Below are 16,098 nucleotides of genomic sequence, written 5' to 3'. Positions count from 1 at the left end.
ACTTACTAAAATAAAGACATGGAATTGAAAACCTCCCCTAAACTTGCACAACCACCTAAGACAAGGCAGGAGAGTCTCAAAAGCTGGAAAACGAGGAAAATGAGCTGGCAGCAGCAGAGACACACACACACCTTGGTGCCATCAGGCTTGTCCACCAGGAACACCTCGCTCCATATCTGAATCCCGGTGGTCTCCCGCTCGGAGCCGCCCCTCCAGGAGAAACCGGTCAGGGGCTCGTTGTAATCCCCAACCCAGTCCACTGCCTCCTGCAGAGAGGAACAGAAGGAGTTGCTGGAGGTGTCAAAAAGGGTAAGAGGTTAAGAACCCCATAAGGGAGGATTTTCCTTCCTTTTACTGTCAAGGCACCTCAAATCCTGGGGTCAGTTTTGGGCTCCTCACAACAAAGACATGGAGGGGCTGGAGCGTGTCCAGGGAAGGGAGTGGAGCTGGGGAGGGTCTGGAGCACCAGGAGAGGCTGAGGGAGCTGGAAAGGGGCTCAGCCTGGAGAAAAGGAGGCTCAGGGGGGACCTTCTGGCTCTGCACAACTCCTGCCAGGAGGGGACCGCCAGGTGAGAATCGGGCTCTGCTCTCAGGGAAAAAGCAGCAGGAAAAGAGGAAACAATCTGAAGTTACACCAGGGAAGGTTTGGGTTGGATATTAGGAAAATTTTTTTCACTTGAAGGTTGGTCACACATGGGAACAGGCTGCCCTGGGTAGTGGTGGAATCCCCATCCATGGAAGTGTTCAAAAGACACAGATAAAACACCTGAGGATATGGTTCAGTAGTGAATAAGGTGATGCTGGGTTAGCAGCTGGATTCAATGATCTTACAGGGATTTTCCAGCCTAAATGATTCTGTGATTCAGGACAGCAGATGTGAACATTCCAGCTCCAAAGCCAAGAGTCTACAAGAAACCTCTGCCTGGGGAAGGATCTGCTCTGCTTTATTTTGTGAAGCCCACACTCATGAGAGCCTTGAGCATTCCTAAAGCACCAAATCCTGCCCAGCTCATCCCTGAGCAGCACATGGGAGCAACGAGGAACAGCAGCCCTGGGAAGGGCCCCCTGAGCTGCAGCCTTACCTTGTTGTACATGTACCGCAGCATGAAGTCCATCAGGAATGATTTTCCTTTCCTAAAAGCTCCAGCCACGGACACAGCCACCACCTCCTTATCTCTGACAGCCTCGGAGAGGAGGATGCGGTTCAGGGCGGCTTCGTCCAGCTCGAAGGAGTGGTCATCTTTGACAATGAGGACCTGCACTGGCCCTGCCTTCCTCACTGATTCCTCCTCCTCGGAGCTCCACTCGTAAGTCTTGTCTGCAAAACTACCTGTGAGAACAGGGAAATGGAGAGGGATTTGGTGCCTTCCTCTGCACAGCGAGGAGTCAGCGACAGCGGGGCTGGACAGGGTGCTGAGAGATCCAAAAACTCAAATATCCATCCCAAAACAGCATCATCCAGAGCAGATCTGCTGCACCTGGCCTCAGACATCCCAGTGGAGACTCCATGCTTCTTTGGGGTCATCTGACCTCATGCTCCACACAGGCAGAGCGTTCCCTGCTGGAATCTTCCTTGGCAAAACACATCCGTTAGGTTTTATCCTGCATGGAAAACACATCCCTGCAACTTCCTACATAAACAGTGCCTGCCATAACACCTCCCTTGGCCCTTTCCCAGCTGGAAAAGGGAAGTCCAAGCCTTCTCATCATCCCTTCTACCTCATTATCTAGGGATCTGCTCTCCTCTGGACACTCCCCACCAGGTCCTTCCTGAATGCTGACTCAAAACCAGAAGCAGCTCTCCAGCTGAGGTGTCCAAGGGTCTCACAGCTCTATCAAAGGATGCTGCCTTTGTGTATCCCGTGCCACTGCTGCTCCTGTAGCAACACATTCCTGCTCCATCTGCAGCCTGAGCTGATGCTCCAAGTGCAATCTGCTGTTCCTGCCATCAGCATCCCCTCAGGACACTCCCAGCAGGAATCAGGCCATGCAGACACAAGCCCATCCTGATAAAAGCCACTTCGCTGCTCCCAAGTGGGAAGCACACACAAAGCACAAGCACTGCCCACTTTCCCACTTGGAAATGGCAAAGATCCCTGTGGAGCTGCTGCCTGGGCTGTGGAGGGATCACACAGGAGGGTCTCACAGGAGCCAGATGCATTTTAAGACCTGCAGCCCTGGGATTTGCAAAGAGCAGGCTGGCTCCAGTAATTTTCCTTTGCTGGTCTTTCCAAACTTTCCAGCGCAGGGAAGAGATGCTGAAGGTGATTAATGTGCCAGTCAGCTCACCTACAGCCACGTGAAACCTCCCTGCCAGCAGGCCAAGGAGCGTGAGATGGAAAGTTCCCCCCACATTCCAACAAAAACTTCCCAGTTTGCTGGCTCGGGCTGTAACTTTCCCAAGTTCTGCCTCAAGTTAAACCTCCCCAGTCTCTGTTTCAGGCCCTGACCTTGGGGACCCAGTTTTGAGCTGTTTCAAAGCACAAGGACTGTGTGTGCACACACTAAAAGAGAAGTTTTAAATATCAAGAGGAATAGGATTTGCCCATTCTGGGCCTCTCTATAAAGAAGCCTCCAGCAGTAACTCCATATTTTAAATAACAGCAGCACTTTTGTGATTTCCTAAGATCCTGCAAGGAAGTACCAGGATCATTAGGCCTGGTTGCCAGGGGATTTCTGGTGGCTCTTGGACATATACTATGAGCTTTCTTTGCTCACAGCTGAAAGACAAAGATCTTTTCTTTCCATTGCTTGGAGGTTTTTAAACTAAACAAAAGTCCCAAATGGTGTGAAAAGCAGATTCTCCACCAGACTGCAGCACTAGAATTCCTCTGAGCACTGTGTCACTGCACAGGGGCCTCCAGGAAAAAAAAAAATCCTTCTAATTTCAAATCCATGGAGTCAGGATCCAGGCACACACCAAACACCTTCTCCAGCACTGAGGCATTCCCAGCAGGTAAGGACAGCCAGGTGCCAAAGGGCCACAGGCTCCTGTGCTCTATTTAAGCACTGCCAAGCTGCAAGGGCCATATGAAGGATAGGAAATGCCTCCTCTCTTGTGGTGTTTCCCAAAGCCCTGCTCAACTAAGCCAAGTCCTATTTTTATTTTCTTCTTCCAGCTGCACAGAAAGGACAGTAGAGAGATCCTTGGATAGGATGTGACTCATGGTGGGGGCAGGAAAAGATTTGTAAATCAAATTAAACTTAAATATTTCTGACTCTAACTCAGCCATCAGGGTGCAACAGCTGTGCCACCTTCCCAGACCAGACAAATCCCAGCTCAGGCACAGAGACAGAGGGAAATGGGACCAGCACTTTGGCTGGAGCCCCTCTGCTCTGGAGCCAGGCTGGGAGAGCTGGGGGCATTCACCTGGAGTAAAAAAAGCATCCAGGGAGAGCTCAGAGCCCCTTGCAGGGCCTAAAGGGGCTCCAGGAGAGCTGGACAGGGACTGGGGGCAAGGGATGGAGGGACAGGGCACAGGGAATGGCTTCAAACTAAAAGAGGAGAGATTTAATTAGATTTTAGGAAGGGATTGCTCCCTGGGAGGGTGGGCAGGCCCTGGCACAGGGTGCCCAGAGCAGCTGTGGCTGCCCCTGGATCCCTGGCAGTGCCCAAGGCCAGGCTGGACAGGGCTTGGAGCAGCCTGGGACAGTGGAAGCTGTCCCTGCCCATGGCAAGGGTGGCAGTGGATGAACTCTGAGGGCCCTTCCAACCCAAACCATCCTGGGATTCCATGATTTATGTGTTTACTCATGCTGCACTAGCAGTGGGTACCAAGATGGGCACAAATCCTTGGATGCCCCTGGCCCAGAGAACTGAATGGACCTCCCAGTCCTGGGCAAGGATCCAAGCACCAGGGCAGGGGGCTGAGGAGAGTCCCCTGCCATCCCCTGCCACAGGGACACTTGGTGCCAGATCCCCTCTCCTGGTGCCTGGATGGGATCTTCCACACCTTCTTCTCTCTCTGCTCTTTCCAGCAGCTGAGCCAACAACCAATGCAGAGAAGAAGGGATTGTTTTGTCCCTTCAAATCATTATAATGTGAAGGACAGTAATTTTTTTAAGCAGACATGAACAGATTTTGGGAGAATGTCTCCAGACACAGAAGTGGCCATGGTCTCCTAGGGGACATCCTTGTTTCCATCACCTGAACACCAGGAAAACCAGGCTGTTTGCACAACACAAAGCATTATGAGCAGGATATATTGATTCCCCAGTTCCTTGGAGACAACAGGAGAGATTATATTAAGCAGGTCTCTGAACTAATTTCATCCCTATCTCTGCTTCTTTTACATAGGCCATCTGCAGAGAAAACTATCTTTTTCATATTTATATTCATATTTCCATGTGATGAAACTCCCAGGTTCTGTTTATTAGATTATCTGCCCCACTGCAGAGCCAGGGATTATTTTATAAAATGGCTGCAGACTCCTGGAAGTCAATGATTTTAACTGGTCTTCCTGGCCATAAATGAGTTATTTGCCTTGAAGGAAGCTGTACCTGGCAGTGGCAAAAACTCATCCAGCCAAAAAGGAAAGGAAGGAGAGCTCAGCTTTCCTAAACACACTCTTGTTTTCACTCCTTTTCTGAGCTGACTCCTCCTTTCTCTCAGCTCTGCAATTGCGTCAATCCTCCAGCTGCTCATTCAGAAATTCACAGGACCCGGCCCCTTTTCCCCATTTCATAACAGCTCATTCCCATGGCTCTGGAGCGGGGTGGAAGCCACGTCTCTGTTCCATATGGCCACTGCAAGTGGGAAGGGGAAGGAGAGCAGGATTTGCCTTTGTACTTGCTGGGCTGTCAGACAGCATAAAAAAAGCAAAGAATTCTTTAACTGGTCTAAGACTTGCTTTGGACTAAATTAATTAAACTGAAACAGCATATTTCACATTGTGCCTGTGTGTAGACTGACAGACACGTCTAATGTAATTTACTTAATTTATTCTTCTCTAGGAGTTAATTACATGCCACTAACTATGCAATGTTTGGTGAGTGCTTGCTGAAGCCTGTTCTCCCTTAGCCATGGAAGAACAGGTCACAGAAATGCTGACTGCTTCCCAGAATGCCACAAAGGAATCAGCCTTGCCCTCATGTGAGCCTGCACAATAAATACATTTCATTCCAGAGAATGAAACACAGCCACGTCCCATCATCTGTGCAAACACTGCCTGACCAGAGCCTGAGGAAGCCAGTTTGCCAGCCCTGCTCTCAGGCTCTCCTGGATCCCAGGATTCTCAGCTATCCTGTGGAAAGCAGGGGCTGCAGCCTGGGCTCCAATTCTCCCACTGAAATCACAATCCCAGAACAGTTTGTGTTAGAAGGGACCTTAAAAATCATCTTGTTCCACCCCCTGCCATGGGCAGGGACAGCTTCCACTATCCCAGGTGGCTCCAAGCCCTGTCCAGCCTGGCCTGGGACACTTCCAGGGATCCAGGGGCAGCCACAGCTTCTCTGGGCACCCTGTGCCAGGGCCTCACCACCCTCCCAGGGAAGAGTTTTTTCCTCAGATCTAATTTCATCTCAACTCTCCTTTTTTAGTTTAAATCAATTTCCCCTTGTCCTATCACTATCTGCCCATGTACAAAGTCACACTCCTTTTTTATAAGCCACCTCCAAGTACTGGAAGGCCACGGTGAGGTCTCCCTGGAGCTTTCTCTTCTCTAGGCAAAACAACCCCAGCTCAGATGTCACACACACAAAAAACACCAATGTCAGGCAGTGCTACCATTCTGAGGGCATTCAAACCAAGTTACTGCATGGAAAACAAATACCAAGGAGAGAAAATTGAGGTTTGATGGGAAGCTTGAACTTGCTTGTTCCTTTGAACAGAGTATCCTGTATCCACCCTGTCAGGCTGCTTATCAGCAGCTCTCAGGGGATCAGTTTGACCAGCAGTGATATCTGTGTGGGTCCTTTCTGGAGTTTCCATCCCAGACTATCACACTGCCACCAACAGCACGGCGAGCCAAGCCCTGAACAGAGCCTGCAGTCAGCCTCCATCCCTCTGGATGCTCTCCAGAGAGCTGCAGTTTGCAGGCAGCTTATCTGCCCTCCACAACAGCTCTGGGGAACACAGCCACCCCTCCCCGAGCATCTCCCCTGCACTGGGCACGTTCAGCCTGGCTGCTGCTGGCACACGAGCTCTGCTCTCTGTGGCTGTGCTGAACTCCCTGTGCCACAGGGCAAGCAGCGATGATCAGCGGGGCTCTGAGGAGGCTGGGAGGGGCGGGGAGCTCCGAGCATGCACCAGGAATCCTCTCCTCCCCTCCACGACAGGCTGGCGCAGAGCTCGGCACCTGATCCAGCCAACCAGGGAAAAATGGGGAATAAAGGGTGGAAGCAATGCGTGTGCACTGGAGAGTCAGAGCAGGGTGGTGCCCAGCAATAACCCGCGCTGGTTCTGCACAAAGGATGCACCCAAAGAGCTGAGCCTGGCCACTGAGAGCTGCTAAATTCAGCGTGGGCTGCCAGAAGGTGTCTAGACAGAGGTGCTCCTGGGAGACAGGGCCTTGCAGAGGGTGGAGCAGGGAACCTGGCTGGGCAAAGCCCTGTCTTCCAGCCACCCCTGCTCGGCAGTCCTGCCTGCACCGCACCCACCAAAGGTTCCTGGCCAGCAATCCTCCCAAGCTGGGTTTAGCCACACACACACACACATTCACCACCTCGCTGTGTCACAGAATCCCAAAATGGTTTGAGTTGGAGGGGATCTTAATGCCCAGCCAGTTTCAACACTTACACAAATAACACCTTCCACTATCCCAGATTGCTCCAAGCCCCATCCAACCTGGCCTTGGGCACTTTCAGGGATCCAGGGGCAGCCACAGCTTCTCTGGGCACTCTGTGCCAGGGCCTCTCCTCCCTCACAGGGAAGAACTTTTTCTAAATATCCCATCTAACCCTGCCCTCTGGCAGTGGGAAGCCAGTCCCCTTATCCTGGTACTATGTGGTTTGTAAATAAGTCTCTCTCCATGCATCTCCTGTACCCGAGGCACAGCTGATCTCACAGACACACAACCTTCCCTCTAACTCTGCTCACACCTCTGCTGGGATTTTTGACATGTGCACAGAACCAGAGGACCCCAGATCCAAGCAGGGGAAACACCAAATGCTGCCCATGCACTAACCAGAACCACTGGGACCTGGTAAATGCTACCTGTACCTCTACCAGGCTCTCTTGCTATGCTATCCCCTTCTACCCAGGGCTGCTGATCTGGGAAATGCAGCAAGAAAGGGGAAGGCAGAGCCAGAATTTATAGTGCCCAACTAGGAAATCATCTGCACCTCCTCTGACTGGATGTAATCACAGCTGCCATGAATCTGTGGAAATGATGGATCAATGACAATCCCTGGAGCTGCAGGGCGTCAGAAACGGGTGAAGAAAACTCTTGTGGAGAAAGGAGCCCTGTCATTCAGCAATCAAGAATGGCAGAGAAATAGCAATGGACTGTTCAGGGACGTGGTGGAGTCACCACTCTGGAGGTGCTTAAGGGAAGACTGGATGTGGCACTCAGTGCCACGGTCTGGTTAACGAGGTGGTATTTGGGACTTGATGATCTCAGAGGTCTTTTGCAACCTAAATGACATTGGGATCCCAAGCTGGCCTCTCCAAAGTCAGGGCAAATTCCTACAGCTGAGCTGCACAGCTGTGTTAACACCTCTGCCAATGCAATCTGCACTCCCACGTTCTCCTGGCAGGAGCCCTGCTCTGCAGCCTGGGATGGTTGGAGCAGGGAGCTGAGCAGGGTGGCTGCTGCTGCCAGGCTTCATCCTCACCCTCTGCTTTTTTTGGAGCAGTGGAGATGTGGAGTGCACCTTCCTCCTGCCAGCCCTGAGTCACCCAGCTGGCAGCAGCACAGCGTCAGCTCCGCGTGGCCAGCTCAGCCCCTTCTCCCTTTGGCAGAGGGAACAAGGGGATGAATGATTCTGCTGATAGCAGGAGTGGTTTGGGGCCTTCCCACGTGAACCACTGCTGACAAGAGCAAGAGGCTGGATGATAACTGGCCCCCAAACCTGCCTGTTACAACATCTCAAATGCCAAAGTACAATGTGAAATTTTTAATTACAACACCTACTACGTGAAGCTCCAGTGCTTAGCTGGCTCTGAAGCAAGAGCAGCTCCTACTCCTGTCAAATTCCCAGGCTGAGCTTTGGAGACACAGGCAGGCAACTACCTGGGGAACGAAACAGATCAGAGGTTTTTTGTAGAATTTTTTCAGGAAGTTTGAGGTCAGGTTAGACAGTTATGTGGCTGTGCCCATGACAGCTCAGGTAGCAGGAATGGCTGAGTCAAAGGCAAGGTGGACACCTCCCACAGGCAAAATACTGTTGGAACAGCACCAGCAAAAAACCATTATCTGTTTGTCACGTGCAAACCCTGGGCCTGCTCCCTTTCCCACATTTAAGCCTATTCCCATATTTCCCATAAATATTTCCCACATTTAAGCCCACATTCTCCAGGGTAACACAGAATCCCAGAATGGTTTGGTTGGAAGGGAACCTAAAGAACATCTCATTCCACACCCTGTCAAGGGCAGGGACACTTTCACTGTCCCAGGTTGCTCCAAGCCCCACCCAGCCTGGCCTTGGACACTTCCAGGGATACATCTCCAGAACTCCCTCTTCCCTCCCAGCACACATTTTCTGCATGGTCCTTCATCTGCTCTATTTGTCAACAACAGCCTCCCTTCATCTCCACCACCAGTACTGGATTTCGTTTTTTCTGATATTATTTTTACCCTTTTGTTGCTAAAATTGCCTGAAAAGTTTGGTAAACATGCCTTGAAATCTTAGGATAGAACATGAAAGGTAATTACAACTCTGCATAAAATGCTTATGCATTTTATAGAGTATATAAAGTGCTTTAAATGTGCTTTATGGGCTTGGCAGAACTCAGCCCCTTCTCCAGAGCCTCCACCCCATTTGGGAGATCTGTGTTCAGTTATTTTCCTGCTGTAACACTTCACTTTTCCTGAACTGATGGCAAATGGGAGTGTTCTGGCAGGAGCAGAGTGATCCATGGGACACTTTGTGCCTCACAGAGCATGACAATACCTGCCCCAGCCTCCTTCCCCCGCTGGAGAAGGTTCCAGTCAGCAATCCAGGGGAGCTGATACAAAGCCTGCTGCCTCTGAACATCACCCAGGCCCTAAACAACATTTTAGCGTGCTGTTTGTCACCCATGGGCTTAGCAGGGAAAGTGCAGCAAGACACAGCCAACGCCACATGCTGCTTCCCACTTCCATGAATCAGGGAGGCAGCCAAGGCCAGAGCCACTCATGGCATGGACATGACATGAGGCAGGACAAGGGCACCGTGTCACCACTCCCAGGCAAGCTCAGGCCATCCTGGTTTTCCCCCAAAAAGAGCAAGTCAGGCTGCTCTTGCTCCTGCTCATCTGCTGGGTCCCAGCTATTCCAATTCCCTGTACAATGCTGCTGCCTGCACAACAACCAGGGGAGGACGACTTTGGATGAGGACCTGGAGGGACAGGACACAGGGAATGGCTTCCCACTGCCAAAGGGCAGGGTTAGATGAGATATTAGGAAAAAATTCTTCCCTGTGAGGGTGGATAGGCCCTGGCACAGGTTGCCCAGAGAAGCTGGAAGTGTTCCAGGCCAGGTTGGATGGGACTTGGAGCAACCTGATCTACTGGAAAGTGTCCCTGCCCATTCCACGATTCCATAATCACATTCAGCTTGAAATGTTGACTTGTCTCTTCTTTCAAGTCCCAGCACTTCATTTTCTTTTCTCTTTCACAAGCCAGTCATTTGGTTGTGAATATTTCTGGCTTTTTGTGTCAAGGCCCCTCTCTCTGAAACATCTCAGCTTTCACTTGTCAGGTTCCCAGCATTCAGAGTCACAAAGAAATGCCAGGAAGTGGAAACTGAAAATCCATCATAAAAGGGCAGAAATCAAACAACAAACACAAAGGATGTTAATGTGGTTAAAATGAAAAACAACCTACCAATATCCTAGTTTTCTTCTCAGTTTAACCCATTGTGTGCAGTCTAAGATGTGGTAGTGATGATCCCTGGCTTGTGCTGGAGAGGAGTCCCTTCCCCTCAAAACAATTCCTTGGCTTTTCCTGGCTCCCTTTAGGAGCTCTCCTAAATCCCCTATCCAGCTTAAAAACCCTCACCAAGAAGTATCTATAACCTCTGTAATCCCTTTTATGGTTTTAAAACTGAATTCTTGATAGATGGACCATTCCAATTTCAACACAAAATTGGCCATGATGGGAAACATGAGATTTCACACGATTTGTTCCAGTCTGTGCTGTTTAAAGGAGTGACTGGGAGCAGGGATCTCACTGGATCAGAGGGACCAGGCTGCTGAACATCTGCAACTGCCAAGCACAAAGAATTTCAGACAAAAATCAGTGTAATCTATTACAAACCTCCATGAGCTGGCTGGACTTCACCGTGCCAAGCAGAACTTGGACTAACAATCCTTATTTTGGGCAAAGCAGGATCCACTACTCACAGCAAGAAATTATTTAGGATTTTTTTTTTCATCTGGAGCTGCCTCAACCATTCAACTGGCAGCAGTTGTGAGGTCTATGCACAGCTTGGCACGTTCAGGGAGAGCCTTAAATGAGGCATAACCTGATGCTGACCTTTAGCCCAAGGCTAAATCCTACTTTGGATGCATCACACACCCCTAGAGAGCTCCGGGGGATGTGACAGCAACCCAGCTATGACCAGGGGCAATCCCACACACTCATCCTAATTTGCTCTGTGAGCTTTAAAAAAGCAAATGATTTTTATGAAACAAAAGAGGGTTACACTAAGCAGCTGCCTCTTTCCAGGCCTGAGTAACTAGGGCAAAGTTTGATCCGTTTCAAAATAGCGTTAATATTTTTAATGACCCATAAGCCCATTTTTAGAACAAAGCAAGGACTTTCTCCCTTCTGCCTTAGTTTCAGGAAAAGCCCAAGCCTTCTCCTTTGCCAGCTGAAAAATGTAGCAGTGGCATAGTCACCCCATGGACTGATGTCACCACACAATGCTGCAGTCACTGGATGTAAACACAGCTTTCAAGGCAATGAGGTTTTGTTGTATAAATAGAATAAATAAATTTATAAAAAGGCAGCTTTTTCTTTTTCTTTCCTAGTAAAAAAATTGAAGCATTTCACTCTCTTAATTTCTGACTCACAATGTTAACCAGCCTGGCATAAAGCCAGGAAATCCTCTAGGAATAGGTGAACGTCTATGGGATACAGGGAATGATTTTGAGCTGTGGATGGGTGGCAGCAGTAGGCAGCTCATCCCACAGAGATCCACTTGGATCCATGGACGCTTCCAGATTCTCGCAGAGAAGCTCAGGTAGAGTTCATCCCATCAGTGACACATCACATTTCCCAGGAGCAGGGCCCAGCAGCACAGGCTGAGAAATGTGCCTAAATCCCTTGCAGGGTTCAGGCTGTACTTCCCAGGATGATGCTTTCTCCACTTCCATCCGGCATCATTTGCATTCCCTCCTCCTGCTCTCAGGATGTGCAGGGAAGGCACCAGCGTGTGGACGCGTGTGCCATTCCCAGCACGCACGGAGTCAGGGCTGCCACGTCTGTCACACGCTCCGCGAGACAAAGCTGAGAATGGCACCACATTCCCTGGCAAGTTTTCCCTCCGGTTTACCCAAGGATCTGAGGACCTTCATGAAGTCACAGCTAAACAAGGCACCGATCAAATGAGCTTTGCCCATTTTGTCCCCCCCCTTCTATCCCAAAAAGCCCATCGCCGGCTCAGCCACTCCGTTATCCCAATACTTCCTCCAGCATGCCTCCGACCTGTTAATCATTGCCATGGGAAATCCTACGCTCATCTACACAAATTAGAATGTAATTTGTGTATCTAAACATCACAGCTCAGCTCACCCGCTCTGCCTGAGGAGCCGGGATACCGCCGGCACCCGTGAGTGAGCTCACATGGAATTACGACTCCGGAGGAAATGGCAAATTACTCTCCTCGAATAACGGGAACTGGCTGGATAAAATCTGATTTCCTACGGAACAGCGTGTCAGTGGGAGTGGGTGAAGCGATACATCACAGGCAGGCTGAAGGTGGAGGAGCCCCCTCGCTGGGTGCAGCCCACCTGTGGGACCAGCCTGGGCTCCAGGGGGAAGCAGCAGCTGCTGGAGGATCCAGGCGCCTCCGGAGGGAACCGAAGCTTTGCAGGAAGACACCACAGAACTTCCTCCTCCCGTCCCCCCGCTCCGCTGCCTGGCACTGCTGCCCCGGCTCCCCCGGGATCAGGGGGGCTCTGAGGGGATGGGTTTAAAATGGGCCCTGTCTGGAGGGTGACTCGACAACTAAATCCTACAGCTTCCAGAAACGGGGGAAACCCTCTGGAGGAGTGACAACAGGGTGGCCTTGTGATTCTGCCTGAGGAAGGGGGGGTTGAGCGGGATCCCTGCTCCCGGATGAGGTGGGGTGGTGGCTGAGGTGGCATCCCCGCCATGAGGGGCTGAGGGGACAGTAGGGCCGGGGTAAGGGGTGTCAGGGCAAGCCGGAGGAGAGCCGCGGCAGCCCAAAGGCTCCCCAGGGAGCTGCCGGGGCTGTGTGGCCCCAGGTGTGTCAGGGGGTCCCGCTGCAGCCAAGCCGAGGGCGGTGACCAGCCCAAGCCGGGGACACCTCGCCTCAGGAGGCCCCGGAACGAGGGGCGCTCCATCCCGCACCCCCGGTCCCCCTCACGCTGGCGGGGCGGGACGGGCGGACCCCAGGGCCCTCAGGGATAGCGCGGGGGTGTCCCAGACACAGCCGTGTGTCCCCTCGGCACCGGGCAGCCCCCCGCCCCGCCCGGGCCAGCCGAGCCCCCCGCCCGCGTCCTCCCGCCGCAGCCCCGCCCCGGCGCGGCCCGCGGCCGCCTCAGGCCCGGCATTGTCCGCGCTCCCCCCGCTCCCCCCCTGTTCTGCCGCCGCCTCCCTACCCCAGCTGCTCCTGTCCCGGCGGTTCCGGGCCATGGCGGCGGCTGCGGGAGGCTCCGTGCGCGCTCCGAGCCGCGCTGCGTCTGGCGGGGCTGCGGCGGCGGCGCGGGGCGGGCGGGGGAGCCGGCAGCGGCAGCAGCATCCCCGCCCGCCGCTCGGCGCGGCACCGCGGCACGGCCCGGCACGGCCCGGCCCGCCGGGGCACCCGCCCACGGCACCCGCGGGGCCGGCCCCGGCACCGCTGCTCGGGGTGCGCGCAGCCGGGGGGGCCCCGCGGGCGGGGCGAGCGGCACCCCCGTGGGTGCTGAACACCCACCCGCGGGGCTATTGCCGGGCGGCTCAGCACGGACGGGAGGATCCGACACCCAGGTTAGCCCTGCCAGGGCACTGGGATCGTGGGGGGCATCCAAACTGGGGGGCACCACCAGCGGCGGCCATCCAGCGGGGTATGGATGGGGGGGGCTCAGCAGACAGGCTGCTCCAACATCCAGGTTATTCCTGCCAGAGCAGTGGGATCGTTGGGGCACCCACAGATGGAGTATCCAAACCTGGGGGCACTGGATACACTTGGAGGCACCTACACGCTGGAGACATCCACCCCAGGGCAGGGCACCTGGCTCCTCTGGGGCACTGAGCACCCCTGTGGGCACCCACCCACAAGGGGCCACGGCTGGGGGGGGGGACCCGGCACAACCAGGACGTGTGGTGAGGGCACGGGAACGCTTGGGCTGCAAAATCACCGCAGGGATCCTGCCCTGGGCTGGGGTCAGCCGGGCCCTGCTGCCCCAGTTCCGCCTGCGCAGGCAGCACCTGCAGGCAGCAGGAGACACTCACTGTGCACATGCAGATGTGGCACAAAGGACGCAGCGCAAGGGCCGCACTTGGACACCTCTGGGGAGGATTTAAGTGCAGCACAGTTGATAATGTGGAATCCCAGAATGGTCTGGGTTGGAAGGGGCCCTGAAGCTCACTTCATTTCACCCTCTGTCATGGGCGGGGGTCCTTTTCCTTTCCTTTTTCCTATCCCAGGGTGCTCCAAGCCCTGCCCAACCTGGCCTTGGACACTTCCAGGGATCCAGGGGCAGCCACAGCTTCTCTGGGCACCCTGGGCCAGGGCCTCCCCATTCTCACAGCCAGGAATTCCTTCCCAATATCCCATCTAACCCAGATGAAGCCATTCCCTGTGTCCTGTCCCTCCATCCCTTGTCCCCAGTCCCTCTCCAGCTCTCCTGGAGCCCCTTCAGGCCCTGCAAGGGGCTCTGAGCTCTCCCTGGAGCCTTCTCCTCTCCAGGTGAGCACCCCCAGCTCTCCCAGCCTGGCTCCAGAGCAGAGGGGCTCCAGCCCTCAGAGCATTTCCGTGGCCTCCTCTGGACTTGCTCCAGCAGCTCCACATCCTTCTCATGTTCCCAGAGCTGGAGGCAGCACTGCAGGTGGGGTCTGTCACAAAAGCAGAGTAGAGGGGAGTAATCCCCTCCCTCAACCTCCTGCCCACCCTGCTGGGCATGCAGCCCATGCTGTGTTTGGCTTTCTGGGCTCCCTCTTGCCCACTCCCACCCACTCCATGTGGACCAGCATGGGAGTGCACATACTTGACCTCAGCTACTGTTTGCCCACACCTGTGATGCCAACAAGCTGCTGGAATCAGCCTGACTCTGGAGCCACAGCCCAGTGCTCTTTGGAAGACATGTGGGACAGCACTCAAAGATCAGCTGATGAAACTGTGGAAATGGGGTAGTCACCAGAGGGACAAAATCTGGCAGGGACAAAAATCACCAGAGGGTAAAAAATCTGGATGGGAAGGGAACTGAGCCCCAGATTGTATCTGCAAGAGGAAATTTTGGGCAAGTGCTGATCATTTCTGCACTCTGGCCCACAGCAGTCTGGGAAAGCCAGTGGCCATCCAGCTTTGTTGGAGTCACAGGAGCCAGCAAGATCTACTCTTCACTCCTGACAGCGGGAAGAACAGTCAAAAACGAACCAAATTTCAATTCCAGGCGTCTGATGTGTACCAAAGCCATGTGCTGTTGTGTTCCCATTGATATGCTGATACTTCATTCCCGAGTGCCTCCTCCAACACTCTGTGACTGCCTCCCTTGGCCTCTTCCCTGTGTTTACAGCATCAGAAGGAAACATGTAATTTTGGCTCTCTCACGTGGCAGACAGCTGAATCCTGCCCACCCCTGCCGGGCACTGCGACCACGAGGAGCTCACTCGGCTGTGCAGAGGCTGCATTAGGGTTTTTATAAATAATCCCTGAGATTGCACGTGCCTGTTGCTGCTTCAATGCAGCAGAGAGGAGACAGGTGTTGTGAGGAGGGGTTTCTTACACTGGACACTGTCAGAGGTGCTCAGATAGATTGAAAGAGGAGATTAAAAGAGAAGCAGCTGGGAAATGGACAGGGGAGGGAAAAAAAATAGAGGATGGAAAAGGAAATGTGTTAATTTGAAAGTCTAATTAAACTGAGATGGGCTCAGGTCCTGTTTTCCTCATTCCCTTTGAGAATTGCTGCTAAGGTCAAGCTTGTACTGCCCCATTTACTGGCATTTTCTCCTTTTCTCTTGCCATTATGGCACGTGGCATCCCAGTCAAAGAGAAGCAGAGAGGTTCGATCCTGTGCTGTGCTGTGGGGATTCTGTACATGAACTCCCAAGGCCTTTTCCTGCATTATTTCCTATGATCCCAAGTCAGGGGGGGTGATCTTTTTTTCCAGAGAATGACTCAACATTTGTTCATTTTCATCCATCCCTTCTCTCCACCGATTCATCTTTCCTTTATTTTCCCAGTTGCAAACAGCCCTTCCTGGGAAGCATCTTTACATTCTTGCTGCCCAGGTTGCCAGATCACAAAGAGCTGATTTTACAGCAGATGTGCTGAATGGTCACGGACTGGAAGAATTCTTGAGTAAAAATGATGCTAAATGGAGGAAAGGCAAAAAGAGAAAATACCCCACAGCGGGAGAGCACAGCTGGTATTCAACACCGCGAGACCCAGCGCAGAAAAGGCCCCAGAATTGGGAGAAAACCTGGATTTAAATCCATGCTGCATTCCGCTGGCAGGAGCCGTTTCATAATTTACCTTGATTCGATGTCCCACTTACCCAGGCAGCATTTCCAGTTGCTTTTCATATCCCCAGCCCTTTGCAAACAGAACCCGGGCGCGTTGTGCAACACTT

The 16,098-nt window shown here is 52.9% G+C and overlaps 1 protein-coding gene across 2 annotated transcripts in view; it reads right to left on the bottom strand.

Moving 5' to 3' along the window:
* The window catches only part of ATL1 (atlastin GTPase 1), a 30,322-nt gene extending 17,256 nt beyond the window's left edge, over nucleotides 1-13,066 (bottom strand). For both annotated transcript variants that reach the window (XM_053979610.1, XM_053979611.1), the window contains exons 1-3: nucleotides 12,928-13,066; nucleotides 1,083-1,330; nucleotides 132-266 (exon numbers count right to left, since the gene is read on the bottom strand). In XM_053979610.1, coding sequence (XP_053835585.1) covers nucleotides 132-266; nucleotides 1,083-1,330; nucleotides 12,928-12,961 — 417 coding nt within the window. In that variant the 5' untranslated portion in view covers nucleotides 12,962-13,066. The remainder of the gene's footprint in view (nucleotides 1-131; nucleotides 267-1,082; nucleotides 1,331-12,927) is intronic.
* Between the last annotated feature and the right edge of the window lie 3,032 nt (nucleotides 13,067-16,098).

The sequence above is a fragment of the Vidua macroura genome, chromosome 6, assembly GCF_024509145.1.
Source record: "Vidua macroura isolate BioBank_ID:100142 chromosome 6, ASM2450914v1, whole genome shotgun sequence".
Classification (NCBI taxonomy): domain Eukaryota; kingdom Metazoa; phylum Chordata; class Aves; order Passeriformes; family Viduidae; genus Vidua; species Vidua macroura.
Note: the sequence above shows the minus strand (reverse complement) of the source record. Positions and strands in the feature narration are given on the sequence as shown.